Source organism: Ascaphus truei, chromosome 7 (assembly GCF_040206685.1).
Source record: "Ascaphus truei isolate aAscTru1 chromosome 7, aAscTru1.hap1, whole genome shotgun sequence".
NCBI classification, from domain to species: Eukaryota; Metazoa; Chordata; class Amphibia; order Anura; family Ascaphidae; genus Ascaphus; species Ascaphus truei.
Window position 1 is genome coordinate 94,296,634 of NC_134489.1, and position 23,566 is coordinate 94,320,199.

The 23,566-nt window shown below is 44.5% G+C and overlaps 1 protein-coding gene across 1 annotated transcript in view; it reads left to right on the forward strand.

The window, feature by feature from the left end:
- LRP1B (LDL receptor related protein 1B) overlaps positions 1 to 23,566 on the forward strand; it is a 1,102,312-nt gene that overhangs the window by 1,051,345 nt on the left and 27,401 nt on the right. The window contains exons 82-84 of the mRNA XM_075610066.1: positions 8,664 to 8,789; positions 16,364 to 16,528; positions 20,987 to 21,148. Of these exons, the coding sequence (XP_075466181.1) occupies positions 8,664 to 8,789; positions 16,364 to 16,528; positions 20,987 to 21,148 (453 nt within the window). The remainder of the gene's footprint in view (positions 1 to 8,663; positions 8,790 to 16,363; positions 16,529 to 20,986; positions 21,149 to 23,566) is intronic.

Consider the following 23,566-nt stretch of genomic DNA (forward strand, 5'->3'; position numbering starts at 1 on the left):
TTTTTGTAGTGGCGCCGTCTGGATATCAGTCCCTGGGCCCAGTGGGTGCATTCCCACAGGCCATAGTTGAAATTCACTCCCCCTGGTAGAAATCAGGGGAGGGTCCCATAGACTAAGCGGTTGACTCAGCACAGGGGCTGAGTGAGTCACTGTCCATGCAGGCGCAGCCATAGCTTTCGCGCCATGCCCCCCATCAGGGCGGGGCTCTGCTGTTCGCGCCATTCCCGGCCAGCTTTTTGCAAGTCCTGCACCAGCCACATTTTCTGTGACTGTCCCATGCGGTGTCCCTAGCAAGCGGCAACCGCCATTTTGGTTGGCTTTTAAGCCCAAAAAGTCAGTCTGTTTGCTCTCCTCACGGGGTTCTCCCCCAATTATTACAATTTCCTCACACTCTTCAAGGGTGGCCCCTCGCTGTCCCAAGCAGGATAAAAACGGGGCAGCCACAGCCTTCGCTCCGCTCCAGAGCAGACTGGTTAACGATAACTCGGCGACTGTTTGCTCTTCAGTGGGGTGCACGCCACGGGTGCCCTCCCCATCAGCCTCTGGTCGCCATTTTGGGTTCTCCGCACCACGCGGATCCTCCATTCTTTGGGTTGTCTCACTCTCGTACCAATTATCGTACATGGTGCTCCACTCTGCGGGGCAGCCACCACACCGGTACAATAAAGATTAGCTTCAGATGCACCACCACATATGTACCTTATCTAGGTGTGACCCAGTGTTGCACTACCTCAGGCTAGGCTCACTCTCTCAGTGTCTGCTGTGACTCCTTCCTCCCAGTCTGTGCTCCCTACGGTGAGTGTCTGGAATGGGCTAGGTACTCTGGCTCTGCCATGCAGTACTTGGGGCGTCTACCTCTCTTGGTCAGCCTAGCGCAGACCCTCTCCAGGATTCCTGACCAAGTTAACAGGCTATCCCTTCTGGCATCCTACCAACTAGCACTGCCTCAAGGTGACTCGGTCAGCTATAGCCCGGCTCCAAACACCTCACTCCTTTCAGGCCCCTAGGTTGTCCCTGCGAACTGACAATATCCCGTCAGTCCCCTGACCACCCCTAGGTCCGTCCCTACGCAGCACAGAGTGGCAGCAGACTCTATCCCTGTTTCCCAGTGTGCCTAGCTAGAGCCTGTCCTGATGACAGATCTGCTCTCAGCAGCGCCTCCAAATGTAACGGTATTTCTGGCCCGGCCTGACCCACCCAATCTCACATTGGCCCCTGTGGTCTAACCGGCCCCCATTACAGTGTGGTAGTGTCGGGTGGTGCACCTGTTGGCTACAGGACTCCTGAGTCTCCCGCATGATGGTATGTGGGGAGGACCCGTCCAGACAGGCAGCTGAGGTAGTGTGCTGAGTCTCACCTAGTTCCAGTGCAGCGCCTCCACCTCACCAGGGTCCCTGCGTCCGCATGGGGATGATCCTGACGAGGAACTCCTCGGTGGTGCAACCTCCTGTGTAATCATTGGACTCTCACACACAGGGGTTTCTCTGATCAGCTCCATCTTTATTGTCACGGTGGGCATAGCTGCCCTCCACAATGGGTGTATTTAGCCGATCATCTCGCCCGTGCTCCCCTTTGATAGGTATGTCACCTAAATCAGGGATTCACTATTCCAGCAGGAATCACTGCCCTGTGCCAGGTCCCTGGACACAGTCTCCCATGGAGTTACTATAACATAACTAACACTCTGCAGAACTTGAACTACTCCTCTTAGCCGAACTCCTCCCTCAACTCAGACTTCAGGTAGAACTAACTTTAGAACACAGTGCTGTGCCTTATGTAACTTCTGAGGCTGACACACCTCTGACATCACTAACCATGGACTCAGAGCATGTGACCAGTCCCATCCATACACAGGGCACCCCACCAGGGTGTGAGGGAAAACCTCCATGATTACTGCTGGCATGCCCACACTTACCAGGCCTTGCTGCCAGCAGGAGAGATGACTGTAGGCATTTTACATGACCGCTACATTCTCCCCCTGGTGAATCCCATCGGCCTCGCTGGGACCTAAATTTGTATACCTCTTTCCAGGAAGCACTGTAACGGAAAACATAATTAACATCACACAAATTTCCTCATAATGCAGTATACATGAATACAGTCATCCGCCAAGCCCGCCCCGACCAGCAGCCACAGACCCGCGTGATGCACAGTACCACCTAAAAATAGTGATAGGGGTCCGGTTTCTTTACTTCCCTACCCCCCATATCTAGAACGGTAACAGAATAATGCCGTGGTAATCCCCTCTCGGGCCTATATGTTGCCTTGTGTTTGTGGATATTTCTCCCTATTGCCCATATGCGGATCAGGTGCTCTATCCGCTCCTCGCCTTCTTCCCCACCACATCATTCCCCTTACTGACTAAGTGCATCTCAATATTTTCCCGGAGCCACCTATCCCTGTTCTCCTCTATTTCATCCATTAGTGGCTCAGGAACATACGGGTACTCCAACCCGTGGGATGACTTGTAACGAGCCATTATGGCCCGTTCGGCCCTACTGATCCTAGTCAGGTCAGCCTTACCTGCCCTCCCTGGTAGCACCCATGATAGGGGTTCGTCAGGGTCCACGGGGTCTGACAAGATGCTGGGACCCATAGGTTCTATCTCCCTATGCTCTATTTGAAGCCAGCGCTCCTGCAGTTCCCGGTCCCTCTGTTCTGGGGTAAACTCTCCCACCGCCCACCAATAGTCCACTACATCCTCTCGCCGGATGAGGAACCGAGTGCGGTCCATCCAGGCCGAGTACCCTTCAAATAATGGGGCCCACCAACGGTTCTCCCGGAATCTGTTTGACCTTCCTGAGTCCCTATCATCGTCCATAGAAAATACCCCTGATGACCGCTCAGATTGCGGTACAGACCACCTAGATGACCCCGGGGCCTTTTTTACTGGCGCCGGAACCGCAGGGGGCAACCACCGGCCTCCCGCAGCCGTTCTCAATTCTCCCCCTCCCCTGGAGATACCTTCCGTAGCGCCACTGCGCTGTCTTTCCCCAGTCCGTCTCCCCTCCTCTTCTGAGGGAATGTCCACTGATTCCAGGCTAGGCGGGGAACCCGGGGACCGTGTGACCGGGGCAGGGGTCTTAGCTAGGGCATGGGGTTGGGCATACGGACGGGGTAGCGATTGCCACGGGGCTGCGACCCGTTCCTGGCTGTCCGTAGATATTTCAAAGGATGATACTTCACCCTCCTCAGTCCTCAGATCGCCCGTCCAGCTTCTGAGCCGTTGAGGTGATTGGGGACCTTCCCCCAATCGCCGAAGCGTCGCTGCAAATTCTCCATGGGTTCCGCCGTCACCACCGGAAGCGATGTCTTCCCCGGAACCGGAAGCGTCGCCATCTTGCGTGGGACCCCCATGCGGGATCTCTTCTTCCACGACGACATCCGGTTGCTCCGCCTTATGTAACTTCTGAGGCTGACACACCTCTGACATCACTAACCATGGACTCAGAGCATGTGACCAGTCCCATCCATACACAGGGCACCCCACCAGGGTGTGAGGGAAAACCTCCATGATTACTGCTGGCATGCCCACACTTACCAGGCCTTGCTGCCAGCAGGAGAGATGACTGTAGGCATTTTACATGACCGCTACATTCTCCCCCTGGTGAATCCCATCGGCCTCGCTGGGACCTAAATTTGTATACCTCTTTCCAGGAAGCACTGTAACGGAAAACATAATTAACATCACACAAATTTCCTCATAATGCAGTATACATGAATACAGTCATCCGCCAAGCCCGCCCCGACCAGCAGCCACAGACCCGCGTGATGCACAGTACCACCTAAAAATAGTGATAGGGGTCCGGTTTCTTTACTTCCCTACCCCCCATATCTAGAACGGTAACAGAATAATGCCGTGGTAATCCCCTCTCGGGCCTATATGTTGCCTTGTGTTTGTGGATATTTCTCCCTATTGCCCATATGCGGATCAGGTGCTCTATCCGCTCCTCGGCCTTCTTCCCCACCACATCATTCCCCTTACTGACTAAGTGCATCTCAATATTTTCCCGGAGCCACCTATCCCTGTTCTCCTCTATTTCATCCATTAGTGGCTCAGGAACATACGGGTACTCCAACCCGTGGGATGACTTGTAACGAGCTATTATGGCCCGTTCGGCCCTACTGATCCTAGTCAGGTCAGCCTTACCTGCCCTCCCTGGTAGCACCCATGATAGGGGTTCGTCAGGGTCCACGGGGTCTGACAAGATGCTGGGACCCATAGGTTCTATCTCCCTATGCTCTATTTGAAGCCAGCGCTCCTGCAGTTCCCGGTCCCTCTGTTCTGGGGTAAACTCTCCCACCGCCCACCAATAGTCCACTACATCCTCTCGCCGGATGAGGAACCGAGTGCGGTCCATCCAGGCCGAGTACCCTTCAAATAATGGGGCCCACCAACGGTTCTCCCGGAATCTGTTTGACCTTCCTGAGTCCCTATCATCGTCCATAGAAAATACCCCTGATGACCGCTCAGATTGCGGTACAGACCACCTAGACGACCCCGGGGCCTTTTTTACCGGCGCCGGAACCGCAGGGGGCAACCACCGGCCTCCCGCAGCCATTCTCAATTCTCCCCCTCCCCTGGAGATACCTTCCGTAGCGCCACTGCGCTGTCTTTCCCCAGTCCGTCTCCCCTCCTCTTCTGAGGGAATGTCCACTGATTCCAGGCTAGGCGGGGAACCCGGGGACCGTGTGACCGGGGCAGGGGTCTTAGCTAGGGCATGGGGTTGGGCATACGGACGGGGTAGCGATTGCCACGGGGCTGCGACCCGTTCCTGGCTGTCCGTAGATATTTCAAAGGATGATACTTCACCCTCCGTAGTCCTCAGATCGCCCGTCCTGCTTCTGAGCCGTTGAGGTGATTGGGGACCTTCCCCCAATCGCCGAAGCGTCGCTGCAACTTCTCCATGGGTTCCGCCGTCACCACCGGAAGCGATGTCTTCCCCGGAACCGGAAGCGTCGCCATCTTGCGTGGGACCCCCATGCGGGATCTCTTCTTCCACGACGACATCCGGTTGCTCCGCCGTCGCCGCCGGAAGTGATGCCGCCACTCCACGTGCGCTCGGGGCCTGGCGCGGCCCTTCCAGCGCTTCGCCGTCTGCTGCAACCAAGTAAGTAATAGGGCTGCTTGGCTTACCCATCCGCAGGGGTATAGGCGTCTCTCTCCCGTCTCCTAGATCAGGTCCTGGGATGGCGGGACTCCGTCTGTCGGCTCGCCGATCTGCGGGGGACGCCCTGTTCTCAAGGCCACCACTCACCCCACGGGGTGTCGTCCTTCCGGTGGTCCTTTTTGACTCCGCCTTTAACACTGCCAGCTCACGGAGGTCCTCGTCCGAGTAATCCCCTTTCCCTGACTTAGGGGTCTCCGAGCGGAGTGAAAGTCTCTTTTCCCCGATTGCGGGGGGTGCTTCAACCGCCTCGATCGCCACTGACCCAGCCGACTTGACCGGCTCCAGTCCCTTGTCTCCTGGACTCGCGCGGTTGATCCATAGCGCGCCCGGGGACTCGGCGGAGCGCCTTGCCATGTCCACCGGGGGGTCAGCAGGCTGAATTGGAATAAATGTGGGCATAGGCCACAGGTATAAAGTCCCACAATGAGGGCAACGTGCCGCCGTGTTGACCGTGCCTCCGGGCAGCCCACATTGTAGGCAGAGCCCGACCACCGTCTCGGTGTTGGCCACCCTCACTACTAGCAACCCGCCGGGTACTGAGTAGGGTTGGGTGGAGACCATCGTGCCCACAGTGGAGGAGCAGGCCATTCTTTGTACAGGAGCCACTTCCTGTACAGGTCTCTCCTTCTCAGTGGTTCCTCGCAACTGACTGATGGAAGTTGCTGGATCCGCCACTCCCTGCTTCGGCTCCTCCCTTCTCTGACAGAGCTGGAACCCGCCCCCAGGGGTTGCAATTATGGGCGGGTCCCACAGGGGAATATCATGCCCCTTAATTAAGGCCGCACCTCTCTCAGTCCTGGTGGGCGCGGTTAGCGTTTTCGCGCCAATTTCCCCACAAGGGTGGGGGTCTTTTCCCGCGGCCAGTTCCCGCCTTCTCCTGGCAGCCGCCCTCTGTGCAAGATAACCATCCTTTTTGCACGGCTCTTCCACGGCCGGAACTACTTTTTGTAGTGGCGCCGTCTGGATATCAGTCCCTGGGCCCAGTGGGTGCATTCCCACAGGCCATAGTTGAAATTCACTCCCCCTGGTAGAAATCAGGGGAGGGTCCCATAGACTAAGCGGTTGACTCAGCACAGGGGCTGAGTGAGTCACTGTCCATGCAGGCGCAGCCATAGCTTTCGCGCCATGCCCCCCATCAGGGCGGGGCTCTGCTGTTCGCGCCATTCCCGGCCAGCTTTTTGCAAGTCCTGCACCAGCCACATTTTCTGTGACTGTCCCATGCGGTGTCCCTAGCAAGCGGGAACCGCCATTTTGGTTGGCTTTTAAGCCCAAAAAGTCAGTCTGTTTGCTCTCCTCACGGGGTTCTCCCCCAATTATTACAATTTCCTCACACTCTTCAAGGGTGGCCCCTCGCTGTCCCAAGCAGGATAAAAACGGGGCAGCCACAGCCTTCGCTCCGCTCCAGAGCAGACTGGTTAACGATAACTCGGCGACTGTTTGCTCTTCAGTGGGGTGCACGCCACGGGTGCCCTCCCCATCAGCCTCTGGTCGCCATTTTGGGTTCTCCGCACCACGCGGATCCTCCATTCTTTGGGTTGTCTCACTCTCGTACCAATTATCGTACATGGTGCTCCACTCTGCGGGGCAGCCACCACACCGGTACAATAAAGATTAGCTTCAGATGCACCACCACATATGTACCTTATCTAGGTGTGACCCAGTGTTGCACTACCTCAGGCTAGGCTCACTCTCTCAGTGTCTGCTGTGACTCCTTCCTCCCAGTCTGTGCTCCCTACGGTGAGTGTCTGGAATGGGCTAGGTACTCTGGCTCTGCCATGCAGTACTTGGGGCGTCTACCTCTCTTGGTCAGCCTAGCACAGACCCTCTCCAGGATTCCTGACCAAGTTAACAGGCTATCCCTTCTGGCATCCTACCAACTAGCACTGCCTCAAGGTGACTCGGTCAGCTATAGCCCGGCTCCAAACCCCTCACTCCTTTCAGGCCCCTAGGTTGTCCCTGCGAACTGACAATATCCCGTCAGTCCCCTGACCACCCCTAGGTCCGTCCCTACGCAGCACAGAGTGGCAGCAGACTCTATCCCTGTTTCCCAGTGTGCCTAGCTAGAGCCTGTCCTGATGACAGATCTGCTCTCAGCAGCGCCTCCAAATGTAACGGTATTTCTGGCCCGGCCTGACCCACCCAATCTCACATTGGCCCCTGTGGTCTAACCGGCCCCCATTACAGTGTGGTAGTGTCGGGTGGTGCACCTGTTGGCTACAGGACTCCTGAGTCTCCCGCATGATGGTATGTGGGGAGGACCCGTCCAGACAGGTAGCTGAGGTAGTGTGCTGAGTCTCACCTAGTTCCAGTGCAGCGCCTCCACCTCACCAGGGTCCCTGCGTCTGCATGGGGATGATCCTGACGAGGAACTCCTCGGTGGTGCAACCTCCTGTGTAATCATTGGACTCTCACACACAGGGGTTTCTCTGATCAGCTCCATCTTTATTGTCACGGTGGGCATAGCTGCCCTCCACAATGGGTGTATTTAGCCGATCATCTCGCCCGTGCTCCCCTTTGATAGGTATGTCACCTAAATCAGGGATTCACTATTCCCGCAGGAATCACTGCCCTGTGCCAGGTCCCTGGACACAGTCTCCCATGGAGTTACTATAACATAACTAACACTCTGCAGAACTTGAACTACTCCTCTTAGCCGAACTCCTCCCTCAACTCAGACTTCAGGTAGAACTAACTTTAGAACACAGTGCTGTGCCTTATGTAACTTCTGAGGCTGACACACCTCTGACATCACTAACCATGGACTCAGAGCATGTGACCAGTCCCATCCATACACAGGGCACCCCACCAGGGTGTGAGGGAAAACCTCCATGAATACTGCTGGCATGCCCACACTTACCAGGCCTTGCTGCCAGCAGGAGAGATGACTGTAGGCATTTTACATGACCGCTACATTGACAAAAGAGTTGTCAGTGATATGTGATTGTTTAATACAGTATTCAAATAATGACCAGATTTATAAGCAGGGAGATATGACATGTAATGGAAATATTTAACTGTTATACCCTTAAAAATGCTGTCTAAATTTAGTTGGTTATTTTTTTGTTCAATACTTTCATCCACTAGTAGTTCTCTATTTGGAGATATCTTAATATAAAAAGAAAAGAATTGGCAGTTGAGCACAAGAAATGCAACTTTGTGCTCACTTTTGTGTTTTCTTTGTTGATTTGTAAGCTGCTAATTAGGCCTTCATAAATTAAGCATGAATTATATATAAGATAAAGTGCTATTTTGTTGCCTCAATGAACAAATCTGACATTTCTTAACAACACTAAATAAACACTATACAGATGATTACTTCATTTTGTAACAGGTATCTCTAACAAATGTTACTTAATGGGACTGCACCATCAACAACAACAAAGTTGAACTGTTTACCATTTTTAATGTGACATAAAGATAAATTGCATACGCAGAGCAACTAACATTGTGTTAAGCATTTTAGCCAAGACAAAATATTTTTTTCTCCAACAGTGCCCAATCCGTGTTTGGATTTAAGGTGTGATTTCCTCTGCTTGCTGAATCCTTTTGGAGCATCTTGTGTATGTCAAGAAGGAAAAGTCTTACAAAATGGATCATGTACAGATCCTAACCTCACAGGTTAGTATAATACATATTTAACACAGTACATATGAATAAAGCACACACCTTTATTCCTGCTGTTCACAATTTCGCTAAATGCATTGCATGACACAGGATAGCATTTACCTTTAAAATAATATTCTGACTGTTGGGTAGAGATGGGTGAAAGATTCTTGTGGTTTGGATCAGACGGTTCCTTTGGACCGTTGATCAGTTTCAAATAGGCCAAGGCCTACATTTTTTTTTGAGAGAGAAAAGATAAAGAGAGAGAGAGAGATAAATAGAGATATAAAGAGAGAGATATAGAGATGTCGATCGATCTGGAATGGTGTCAGACCCAACAGAATGAGAACCCACAACCACTGCTTTACTAGGCCACAGTTCTATCAGTGTGAGCTAAACCAGCTGACGCTTGCAGTGCACACTATCTCCTAACAGCATACCTCCAAGAAATATCAATTTTATTGATTGGAACCTTAAAAGCACTTCAAGTACAAAGTAATAATATATACTGAGGGCTATGAGTTACTGAGTCCAGGTGAAATTAAATAAAAGATGAACAGAACATGGGCTACCTCGCTCTACTGGGTTAGAAGAAAATGGGTGTCACCTCCGCTTCTCTAAAGATTACACAGTTATAACTGCGGTCCGACAAGAAAACACTATAATTACTTATAGAGAAATATTCTTGGTACTTGTTATACATTTTCATCTTATTGGACCAGACATGTGCAATCTTGTTTATATAGATTGTACAGTTGGCATTAAATCCCTTCTATGTACCTATCTATTTAAGCAGATAGGGTCTCTTTCAGGATGACTGCACCTCTGAAGGAGCCAACCTGTGATTTAATGCATTTTGAATTTTCAATTTGTATTATCAAACAAGCTCTAAATCAGGAGTATTTTGTTCTGCAAATATAAATATACAGGCTTTGTTCATTGCTTATTATTTTGCTTAAATTACCACTAAGTACTATAGTAGGGGTCACTACTAGGACCAGTACACATTGTGGTTTGATTACCCTCACATATGGCGCTTTTTTATAATTACGTTTTCTTTAATTATTCATTCTGTCTCATTAAATGTATATGTTTTTAACTCACTTAGGTTATTACATCACGGATACATTGTATTACGTTAAAGTGTCCTCTATATCAAGGGTACGCAAACTAGGGGGGGCACAATAATTTCGGGGGGGGCGGTTACAGAGATCCCGCACCCTTCCCCAAGACATTTGAATCATATTCCGGGGGAGGCGGGTGGCCTCTGTAACTCCCTTACATTCTCTCTGCCGGCTCTTCAGTGACACATCGCCATGGCATTGTGGCGTCAAATGATGACACGGGGTCAGGTGACGTGACGTGTCTCCATGGCAATGCGCGTCAAGTGATGTGGTGGGGTCATGTGACGTCACATGACCCGTGGCATCAATTAACGCCGGGTCGCTGCGGCTGCCAGGCAGGGGGGCGCAGCACAGGAAGTTTGTGCACCCTTGCTCTATATTACAGCTCTTGTGAGGTCCTTTCTCATTCTCTTTAATGTATGTAACACACTCCCCCTCTCCCCCACCCCCCCCCCCAGCGAGATTTACAGGTACCTGGTTTGTGGTGCTAATCTGTAGGTGTACAGAAGGCTGAGTTTCAGCTGTTGGTGTTTGGGAGTAGCAACAGGACAGGGTTCAGCATTCCTCTCTCTTTGTGCAGCGCCTCCATACTGCAGGGACCCTATTAGAAACGGGTAACCCCCACAGGCACTCCTTCCTCCATATAACATCACAGCAGTGATGGTACAACTTGGTTCTTTATTGCAGGTTCACAGCTCATCTCCCATGCAAGAGAGTTACAGGTCATAGGCACTTCACTAACCTATAACTCGAAGCTTGCACGCATCTTGTCTGGGTCAGAGCATAGCTTGCAGGACCCTTCCCTGGAATAAGCCCATGGAGCTTGATGCCCCAAGAACCTTTCCTCGGCTCCCCTTTCTGGGGCAAAGCGAAGAGCTCCCACTCCTCAGAGGGAGGGGACAGAACACACACCGCTAAATTTAGAGGGATGCCTTGTTTTATACCACAGGGGAGGGCCCAACTCCTTAGGCCCGGTAAGAGGTCAGCACCCCTCTAGGAAACCCACCCCCATGGTCACATGCTCCAACGGTCCCAAGCTAGCACCTGGAGACCACAACAAATTATCTATCTCATGGTGAACACACATGCTGACTCATGTTATGAGGGATTTGACCCCAACACTTCCTGCTCCTTACCAGGACTTACAGTGTTGGGGCCAGAGAAATAAGTAGCATGGGGCACTAGGCTACATATATATGTATTAAAAGTCAAGTCTTTGTCCATGTCATTATACAGTATCTCAGTATTCTTCCATAGACACCTTCATGCTGGAATACATTACAACCTATTCAAATAAATGAACTACTGTATAAGGTGTCTTCCCACGCCAAAAGGTGTCTCACGGAAGAACACTGCTTATTAGAGGATAAAATGCTTTGTACTGTATGAGCACTCAGCGAGAAGTAAAGCTAAAAACGAAGGGGCAAATGCACTAAGCACCGATAAGCCACTTATCAAGGTCTTTTCGCCAAAAGGCCTACTGCGTTTCAGTAAGTCCCATATGTCGCCGATAAAAGTCCTTTCAGCATTTTTTTTCTAGGGGAACAAATCGCCAAACGAGTGGCGATAAGGCAATTATTGGCAGGTTTTCAAACTTGCGCAATTCTAGTAGCACCGATTAGCTTATCGGGGCTAATCATGACTCTAGAATGGAGATTTCCTTTCAATATCCTCCCATTAGGAAAAGTTGGCAGGAAGGTGGTGAGAAGCTGCCGAGAAGCAGTGAGAGAGGGACCTAGAAATAAAATGAATTTTTCCTGCATCAAATTGATGCTGGGGGTCTCCGGAGATTATACCCATTAATATCAGCACCAGGGACCCCCGGCATGAATCCCATGCAATAAAAATGCATTTACAGGCAACTTTATTACCTTAACGGCTAACCGCTAAGGCAATGAAGGGGTTAAGGAACAACAGCAGCTTTATTGGGGGGCAAAGGGGGTGAGTGAAGGGGGTAGTTGGCCCTTCACTCACCCTCTCTGCCCCCAATAAACTTATCAATATGAACTAACCACCAATACACAACCCACCCCCTGTGCCTCACTTAAAAACATCTTTTATTGTTTTATACACAGGATTTATACCAGAGGCCAGCGGGAGTCATCCCTTAAAGTGATGTCACATCCTTTTGAACTAATGTGACTTATCACGTGGTACAGCAACCAATGGGATTGTCTTCAATCCCATTGGCTGTAATACCATGTGATATAGCCATGTAGTTTTAAGGATGTGACATACCACCCTTGGAGATGACGTCACATCGTTAACAACAAAAAAAAGGAGACGGGCACGTGATACAGCATCCAATCAGATTGGAGCTGTACCATCTGACCTGAAAATGTGATGTCACGGGCCATATATAAGGCCTTTCATTTAAAAGGAAGAAGACCACGAGAGAACATCCTGTTCTGGATTTACCATTGGGTTTTGGATTGACAGATGAAGATAGAAGATTAAAGAAAAGAAAGAAATAATGACAGATGAAGAAAGAAGACGGTGACAGAAGATAAAAGAAAGACGAATTTTGTTTCCTGTTCCGGATCTTCAAGGTGGATGGCGTTGGATTGACTTTGATGATGTCGCGGTACGAGAGGTTCTTGATATGCCAGGATTCGGAGGGTCAACACTTCTAAAATTAAGAAAAATATTGAATGTATGTAATTTGATTTTTACAGGTTTTTTTATTTTATTTTTTTATTTTTATGTTTTTCATTGCCCATTGACTGATAATGTATTAATCTGTGCCCCTTTAGTGTACAGATAAAAACAGTGATAGCCAATTGATTTTTTGGCAAATGCTGGTTTTCTATTGACTGTTATTTTTTGTATTTCTGTTTATTGGTTGGATTAAATTGTTTAGAATTTGGATGGCTAGTTTTTAGTACATTTTAGGATTGGTTAGCGTTTTTAATTATTTATTAGTTTTATTGGCTACTGGTTTAAATTCATTCATTGATTTGTTGGCTAGTGTTTTAAATTAATTATTTGTTTTGTTGGCTAGTGGTTTTATTTGTTTAATAGTTTGCTTGGATACTTGTTTAATTAATTGTATTGTTTTGGAATAACATAGCTGTAATAATTTTGCTATTTTGGTGATAGATAATTATTTGTGATGTGTTTTATTAGGCTATTTAGTTCTTTTATTGTTGGGGTGTTTAGGTGCTTCTATATTTATGTGATTATTTTGTATTTTTGCCCTTAATTATTTTTATTAGGTTTACCATTGAGTGAAATAGTGGCCTGTCACAGCGGTGCGCAAACTGGGGAGCGTGCCCCTTAGGCGGGCGGGAGATTTTGCTGGGGGGCACGGGCGGTTGCCGAGGCCCGCGCTCTTCCCCAAGGCATTTAAATTAAATGGCGGGGGATCGCGTGAGGCCTCTGCAACTCTATACTTACCCAGATTCTAAATCTCTGTGATGCGTTGCTATGGCAACGCGGCATCAAGTGACGTGTGGCATCATGTGACGTGCTGTCACACGCATCAAATGACGCAGCAGGTCACATGACTTCACATGACCCCACAGAGTCATTTGATGGAGCTCCCAGGTAGGGAGGGTGGGTGCGAGCAGCAAAAGTTTTCACTCCTCTGGCCTATCATACCCATATTATATGGGTATGATATACCACTGTGCCAATCAATGGGTATAGGGTGGGTATAGTGGGTCTGGGGTGGGTGGTTAGGCCTCATGGGTGGGGATGGGGGGGTAGGGGTTAACCCCTTAATTACTATAGCGGTTATTAACCGCTACAGTGATTAAGGAGTTAAGGGCCATTAGATTGTATTATTTATTGTATTATTTCTGGCAATGGAGGACATGGACCTGCAGTATGCTGATGAGGATGCCCTTCGTGATGGCAGGGGTAAGTTGAACGTTTTATTTACTTTATTCATACTGGCTGGCTAATGTTTCATTTTATAATGGGCGAATTAGCTATTATCCATATATGGATAATAGTTATTTTGCCCATTACTGTACTGTATGTGTTGGGGGGGGGGGGAGGTGCATTTATTGCAATGTAGTCCACGTTTTTTTTTTGCAACAGGATTGGTACCGCATGCCATCAGGGGCCCGCGAGGACCACCCGAGGACCTCCAGACACCCGTGGGGACCACCCGGAGACCACTGTGGGGCCCACAGGCACTCGGGGGGACCACCTGGGGACCCCCGCCAGCCTCTGGCATCAATCCTGTGCAGAACGAAATACAAATGTTTTTATGTGGGGGCACAGGGGGTGGTTGTGTATTGGTGGGTAGTACATATTGTAATGTTTATTGAGGCAGAGGAGGTGAGTGAAGGACCATGTACCCCCTTCACTCACCCACTCTGCCCTGAATAAACCTGCTGTCGTGCCTTAACCTTTTCATTGCCTTATCGGCTCTCCACTAAGGTAATGAAGCTGCTTTAATGTCATTTTTATTAATAGTCTCCTATCCTATAATGGGTCTCCTGAGCTGAAGCACTTTGATTTCTGCTTCCAAGACCCCCTGCTTACCGAGTTACAGTCCCTGGTATGGGGCATCGGGTGCCAGTATCGCCGCCATTTTTAAATCATTCCTATCACGCGACTGGGGGATTTAAATAATGAAGGAGATACCGGCTCCCCATACCAGGGCCTGTAACTCGGGAAGCAGGGGGTCCCCGAGGCTGAAATCAATGCGGTTCATTTCAGGAGACCCCCTGCTCCCGCACACTATTAATAAAAATAACATTAAAGCAGCCTCATTACCATAGCGGATAGCGCTACGGTAACGAATTTGTTCAATTTTTTATTTGGGTTTTAATACTAGTGTATTGTGGCAGGGGGTCTCCGGAGCAAAACCGTGTTGATTTGAGGTCCGGGGACTCCCTTCTTTCCGAGATACAGGCCCCATTATAGGGTGCCGGTATCACCTATTCATTTAAATGTCCCGCGTCATGTGACCGTGGGAATAAAATGCATAGGAGATAGTATTTCAATTGACGTCACACTCAGTGGCAGCATCCGGACACCAGCAGATGAGCAGGCTTGTATTGTGCAGCAACCCATCTACTATCTGCAACTTAATATATTTTGTTGCAGACTCTGAGTACATTTGTGGCTTATGTTTTTCGGCTCATGCCATTACCTGGTCATTGTAAAACTGCAAAATCAGTGTGATATAATAGGTCAACGGGGTATATTATACTCCAGCAGTGTGCATATCACGTCTGTGTATTTTTTGCAAAAACAGTGGCAACATACAGAATACTACTAGTGCTTGATACATACCAGAAACAAATCATTATCTGCAGCACTCAAAATTGTCTGTTGCAGACCCTGGGTACATCTGTTTATTATTATGTTGGCTTATGACATTACCTGTTTATCATTACACAGTACAATCTATGTGATGTTCTGAATAGAGGATTTAATTCCCGGTAGTGTGTATATCACGACGGTGTCTTTTGCAATAGCAATGGAAACAGATACTGTTAGTGGTTAAAACAATAGCCAGCAATTAAGATTTTTTCGGGCTCTCAAGCACTCCACTGCTAAATGTGTATGACTATACGGGCAGACATCTGTATCACATAACATTCTGAGTATATACAATGTTCCAACTACCTATATAAAGACATACAGTATTGCTGGATCTCTCTTTACATACAAAGCCAATTAAAGGCTAGCTACACCCTTGCTAAAAGGGATCCAAGACAGCACCTGTTGTAACATAGTTTGTCAATGTATCACTTATACAGGAGTAGCTGTCTCTGATACAAACCTAAGCCGTCTCAGCAGTTTTTATACTACATACCTATAGGTTTGGATGATTGGATATTGCAAAATATAGCTTGATTTCCAATATTTATTTGGTATCAATATCCACGTTTATATGGGGATTTTTAATACTGCATCTGTGTTTTTAAAGTCAATTAAGACGTAATAAAATTTTATTATTTTTAACTTCTACGGTGATTCTGACAGCACTAATTGTTGGACAACCCTTTATGTCCATAATTAAATACTATATAGGTTTAGAGTGCTATATAGAGGGTTACCTTTCTGATCAAATCTTTTTTGATCAACACTGTTAATAAATTTTCCTCTAACCCTGTTTCACAAAGGGAATTGTACAAAATAAAGATTTTCAAATGTGGTTTTCTTTTATCGCTATACATGAGCGAAACCATGCAAAGAGTACCACTTTTGAGTGACAAAAAAAGCCATGATTCACCGCTCATTAAGTCAGCTGCATTGCAATTTTATTTAACATGCTAAATTGCTTCATGCTCTAAACTAGCTAGACTTGCTTGATGTTGTCACTATAAATAAGGCAGACACCATGTTTTGCTTCTTCCGAATGCGTTTTGCACGGTTTTGCACGGTTTTGCACGGTTTTGCACATCTCTGTTTTCAGTACCATTCTCTTTTTCCACCCTGGCTAATTTAAAGCCTTAATACACTATGCAATAATACAAATGTGTGTGTTCTATTACCATACAGATGACTTATGTAAACTGACTTGTGAAAATGGAGGGAAATGTATTATAAATGAGAAAGGTGATCTAAGATGCCACTGCTGGCCAAGTTATTCTGGAGAAAGATGTGAAATCAACCACTGCAATAATTACTGCCGGAATGGAGGGACCTGTACAGCATCTGTGCTTGGTAAATATTTGTAATTAAACATGATTTGTTGTGTGTCATGATTTTCTGCTTACTTATTTTTTCCTTATTAATTATGGTTTTATTTCTTCATAAAATATGGGACAATGGATGAAAACAAAGAATTATCAACATGAATTCATGCTCTCTAAATGCAGTGGCTGTTCAAATCAGCTTCCTTTTTACTATGATGAAAATAGAGATGATGAAAATAGAAATGTTTAATGTCTGAAAAGCTTTGAGTATAATCTAGCAATCTGTGTATATTTCTCTAGTTCCAGATGCAGGGTAAGAGGGAATTACTTTGAAGGCGTAAAATAACAGGTGGTGGGGTGTTTTTCAATGCTATGCAACACACTGGTGACAAATTATGACAAGCATATGAATCACAAGCAGACAGTGTTTTTACATCATGAATAATGTATCTAGTGGACGACTTATTAATGCTACTCTATGTGATACATGGTTCACATGACCCATAAGTCTGCGCGGCTCTGTGTCTTTTGAAAACCAAGAAATATGTTACATGTTTTATTTTATTTGTTAGTCAGGACCCTAATAATATTCTGTGCCATGATATATAATGCTATATATATATATATATATATATATATATATATATATATATATATATATTATATATACTGTATACTGTATATATAATAAATAAGAAAATACAAGCTGAATCTGTCATAATAATTTAAATGTGTGTATAACCTTCTGAATGCTGTTGGTATTTACAAGATCCATTGCAAAACTATTTCTGCGCATTTTGGCACAGCTTGCGTGTGTGCTACACGAGATTTACATGTTAAAGAACCCAAGGGGTTTATGGGACAGATTAACCAAACTCCAATGCGTGGTATCCCTGATCCGCTGTTAACTGCTATGAACTTGAATGACAGTTAACATTGGACCAGTTGCGATACCCCACATCGGAGCTTGATGAATCCCAGAGTTTGTATCAAAGTCAGCCTAGTGTATTTGCACTACAAGTATTACATAGGCAAAATAACCAATCACACTAGTTTTGATATGATAAATTGATCCCTTCGTTTTTAAAACCATACAAATATACTGTAGAGGTGAGCAATAAATATCGCTAACTAAGCCCCTTTTCTGAACATTTATGCCATTTTCAATTCAGTTATCATACAGGACTGCATTCAACCCAACCAATTGGGAAGGCAATTCTGTGCTAATATTATATTCCGTGTTTAACATTTCATTTTACAAGCAAAATGAATCCACGTCTAAAAGAGCGTGCAATTACATTTGTTTTTAATGTGCAGGGCATATGCCTAAAGTTTAGGAGAATAAAGGTCACAAGGTTACAAGAATAACAACTATTAATTGAAAACATTAACATCAGGGGGGAAATGTGTTTATATTCCATCGAAAATGAGATTTATCTTCATGCTGCAATCATGTTTAACCTCGTATCCTCAAATAGTTAATGTCGGTAACACTATAAACAATTAAATATATTTACTTTTATATTTCACAATGTGATTCCGCTAAACCTTTGTAAGATGTTGTATGTTGTAAAACCTCATTATCTCCACCCAAATGTACAATTTTTTAAACAATTCCTACTGGTGATTTATTCATTGTTAGTTTAGTTACTGTTAAGCCTTTTGGTAAATTTCTATGCGGACATTATGTAACTAGAGTTAGGAGCAGCTTTAATTAAAATTTATAAGTTTATGACAGTTGTATTGAACTACAATAATTGAACCAGGGAAATGTCATTCGTTAATTAAAAGCACACATCTGAGAGACATAATTAAAACTTTAGATTTTTAGAAAGTTCTTGAGCAAACCAAATTAATAAGATTCCATCAGTAATGAGCAGTAACATTATTACAGACTCTGAAAATTATTTCCACACACACAGGCCACCAGAATAGAAATATTTTCTTTTATAAATTATGTCAGGCATTACTGTATATCTTAGTATTGTTTATAGAATATTCCAGAGTACAAAGGATATTGTAAAAAGTACTATAAAAGGCACCTTGCAGACATTTTATGAAATATTGAAAACAAAATAAACGTTTTTATGTCTCAATTAATAAAATGACTTAAAAAAGACTTGCGAGCCTCTACCATTCTAATACTAAGCAAATTTATGGCATGAAATTACCTACTGTATGTAGTTCTACCGGAGCGATTGGTTTCTATTACATTTTCACAGTTAGTTAGATGACTGCTGACCAGATAAAAACACAAGATGAAAATCTACCATCAGACGTTAGACAAAGAACATATTGTTCTCTTATGAAACGTGTTTATAGCTTCCAGTATGTTATGTACAGTAGCACCTAAACATGCTGACATACTAATAAATGTTACCTATACTAACATATGTAATGTTGAAATGTCAAATAGCGTGCAGATTGATGCTTTGGCGTAGCAAGCACATATACATGAATTCTACAAATGGAAAAGAAATAGGAATTCATAACACGATCATACAGTAACTTACATTGCCCAGCACTGCAATCATTATTTCACACATGAAGCTGTTGCAGTGATATAATAGGTCAGAGGTGGCCAACTCCAGTCTCTGACTGAGCCACTGATTGAGCCACCTGTGCTGAAGCAGGGATATCTTGAGAACCTGATCTTTTGGTGGCCCTTGAGGACTGAGTTGGCCACCCCTGTAATAAGGGAAATGTGCGTTTGTCAGCCTGTTAAAATTGTGACCTTCCTGTTTGCTGCCAGCTGTAAAAGTTGGCCTATTTATTTACTATTACTGCGTGTGCATAGGCAGATAAGGAAAGCAATATCTGGTAACTCTACATATTAGTTATTATTAAATCCTACTACAGCTCATAAAGAGGGAATGGAAAATCTTCCTGTAGAGGAAACCTATGAGGAACCATATATAGCATATTAACATTTCTTTCGCCATACTAGGAGGGTGCAGACTCTTAGCTTTAAAACACAAACAGTAACTGTGAGTGAATACCTAAACAGTGATGAGGGAGGCACGCATATCAAGATTTGGAACAGGGGGTAGTATAGACTGAAGCCACATTTGTCTTGGTGCAGATGCAAGTTGACTTGCATTATGTATGATGTGTCATGGATTTGAGCCAGTGTGTTGTTGTATGAATGTTACAGAGTAGAGAGAAGAATGAAACTCCAATGGTCTTATCAATAAAAGGTGGGTTTATTGAGCAATGATCAAAGATTCGGTCTGTTTGCGAACCTTTCTAAGAGAAAGGTTCGCAAGTGGACTGAAACATTGATCACTGCTTAATAAATCCACCTTTTATTGATAAGACCATTGGAGTCCCGTTCTTCGCTCCACTCTGTACCTTGGCGGTCTCTGTACCGAGCACCCATAGCAGTAGGCTGTTATTCGTGAAAGCACCTTCCCTTTGGATCGTTGTATTAATATTAGCCAATACAGTTCAGACATTTTTGCTAGTGGACATTCTCCTGAATGAGGAAAGGATCACGCTGCTAGTAATCTGTACAGTATAAACCCTTGACATAAGCCAAAACAATGGGCGTGTAGAACAGAATAGGAAAGAGAAGGCTTCCAATTATTTTTGTCCTGCCTATTGTAGTGTTAGTTAGTTGTATAGGAAGAATGGTGCTACTGTTCTCTATCTTCGTCAAGATGAGCTGTGAGGAGGAAGCTGTATTCCCCACCATTGTTTTTGTCAGCCTCTTATGAGTCTTATATCACTACACTCAAGTTCTATGTATATCCTCTCAAACCTCCATCCAAATAACATAGAGAGAGACTTCTGTGCTCAAAAAGGAGCACACCTGTGGTACCTGGGAGATATGCTAATGAGACATGCAAAGTATATTTAAGTGACTCACATCGTACACCTCCTAATAGGATTTCCATAAGAACTATATTGATATATTTGACACCTTGTGAGGAAGGGGGTACTGGTGTTAGGTCCAACAGGATTCTATGCTACACAATTGACATTTTCCCTTACCATTTTGGGAAATGACTACTTCATCATGAAAAGCTGCAGTAATGTGTAATTTGAATGAAATATTGATATGACAGCGTTTAAAATGACACAAACAGTAAAATCTAAGAATGGCTATAACTGATTACTTCAACTTTGTAATTTGTAAATTTCTCAAATAGAGAACTAGAAGTATACTCTATATTAGAAATTCCAGGATAATGCACCCTTTAGGGTTCGTCGTTTGGCTTCAGCTATCAAACGTGATACTGTAAATATTGCAAAAAAAAGAGTATGATTTAGATCTGAGCACATGAAGCTGTGTTTGTGTCCACTGTGCCCTTACTGGCCCTTTAGAGACTAAACCGTATGGATTAATAATATAACAAAGTATAAAAGGAAACACATTGGTACAGTAATTAAGATATTTATATTGGGTATAATCTAATAAAGCGGCACTGAAAGTGTAATCCATGCAATACAAATGCTATTTTTGTAATTGTTTTCTTTCTGATAGGAAAGCCGACATGCAGCTGTGCCCTGGGATTTACAGGACCCAATTGTGGTCGCAAAGTTTGTGATCATTTTTGTCAAAATGGTGGAACATGCAGTGTATCTGCTAAAAATCAACCCTTCTGTCACTGCCTTGCTGAGTATACAGGAGACAGGTGTCAATACCGTAAGTAATTCTAATGATGCTTATTCATCCACAACATACATACCTACTATGTACCTTATCATTGTTTGGACTTCAACAAAATAAGGGCATCATTGTTACTTTGCAGCTATTTGTGTAGAACATACTGCATGCTGGGAAGTAGAGGTGGGCAGATTTTTTTTTTTTAATTTGTGTTCTCCGCAGATTAGCTGGTTACTTTTATGTGCGGAATTCCACTGACCAGGCTGAAAAAGGCAAATACACTTTTTTTTTTTACTCATTAAAAATTAGAGCGACAAATTTTTAATCATTTTAACTTGGAGTCAAGAGGAGGTGGAGGAGGGGAAAAAGGAGGGGAAGGAGGAGGTGAAGGACTTCCATTTTATTAATGTCTCCAGTTGTATATATATCCCCACACACCTCGCTCCAAAATAAAAGATCTTGGATTTTGGTCTAAAAAGTTCAGGAAAATCCAGTAAGGTGATTCGGACCAGTCCGTCCACCAGCACTTGTCATTTTATTTGTATTTTCATGGATTTTTAAAATGAAATTATGTGTTGACTAAGTGGTATAGGTTCTGTCCTTAGAGAGGGAGAAGCCACATTGTGACCCAGTGCCAGCTCTTTCTAACAAGGCCCTTCATCTCTGCATCTTCAGAGCATGTATTCATTGGCCCATTTACACACACTGTCGCACACAAGTGGACCAGTGTAAAGGCACCTGACTTGTAAGAACACTGTGCATAACAGAGGGTCAGCTTCTTGCACGAGATTTGTGATACTGTCTTGGCTTAAATCTGCATTTCTACTTTGTACTTTTCTGTTTGCATCACCGATTTACAAAGAATAATGATGTTTGGGAATTTTTAGGAGACGTAAACTTACTTGTGTGATGTAATTTGATTATCTCCAATGCAAAATAATAGTTTGAAAAATGCAGAATATCAGCCGAAGTTATATGGTAAAAAATACTTTAATTCAAATAAGAACTGTTGTTTTGAAGAGGCAGATTAACTACTTTCTCTTCAACAGACTTATAATAAGCACCTACATAAAACATAAATGTTGGAGTAATCTGTGAAATCTTTTATTAGAGAGGAACAAATTGAGATTAAAGAGACCTTTTGTAGCCTGTCACACTATATTTGTTGCAGAGATAAATTACAGAAGGGTCATCAACAGAAGAAAAAACAAACTGGCATTGATGGTACAGTTCCTCCAGTTTATGTGGTTTACAATATTTACTGGATAACCTTATCATAAAATTAAGTATCTCTTTCGTGAAAAATACTACAAAATATAACATATTGGAAACACTCTACATATCTTGGATTGACAATATTTTATCTTGTAACAAGGATAAGTAAATCTACATTTACTTCAAAGCATCAATGCACAAAGGACAGCAAATTTAGCCAAATTACTGTGTATTGTGAGCTGTGATTGTGATAAATAGCTCCCAATAAGGATAAGAAGTGTCTATGCAATTACAGATTCCATTAAAGATAGTATGACATTTACATTCAGTCTCTAACAGTCTTAGCGAATCATTAAAAAAAGTTATATTTAATAGGTAAAGGGATAGCTTCTTTGAAACACAAATCATTTAAAGCCATTATTCTCCTAAATTAATAGGAATTTACAAAACACTTGCTGAAGGGAGCATCTTTCTATAAAATATGGGTGTTTTAATAAAATGTTATTGGTGCATATTTAACAAACATAAACAAGCTAATACTAATTATTATTGGGAATATGTATTCCTTCCATAAACATGCAGTCGCTAATCTTTAGGAGAATGCTTTATGTTCATGAGAGATGGATTAAAAATTCAAAGAAGGTTTAATTAACTAGGCTTGTACTAAAATAAACTAGTGGGTTTTTTACTTAAGATACTGTGTCTAGCCTTAATTTTTTTTTTCAAATAAAAGACAGTGATCTTTAGTATAAATCATCACTTCTGACAGGTTTCCATGGTGAATTCATCACAAATTGGAGGTTACAGAGCTATCCTGAAAGGGACACATCAGCCTTGCTGAATTCTGTTTCAAGAGTTTTAATTACGGTCTTAAATGTCTGTGGGATTTAATGTCCTGTGGGAATATAAATAATTCTGCAGCCCTACTTGATATAAGTGCTCATACATGATAATAGTACAGTAGGCATCTGTTTGTGTTAATGTTTTAATTATTATACACAGTTGGACAGTAACAAATTTCATGAAATCCAGAGGTAATGAAATGTAGTAAAACAGGGAGGTTGACACAGAGGTTGACTCCTGGACTAACTTGGACATGGTAAGGAATAGGATGGGAACATAAAGTTGTTGCACTTAATGTAAATACTGTGAACATTGCAGCATAAAATCTGATGTTCTGTATGTAATGGTTGTTTATTAGGTATTGCCAGTTGCTAAAGGTAAAACCCCACTTAGCACTAT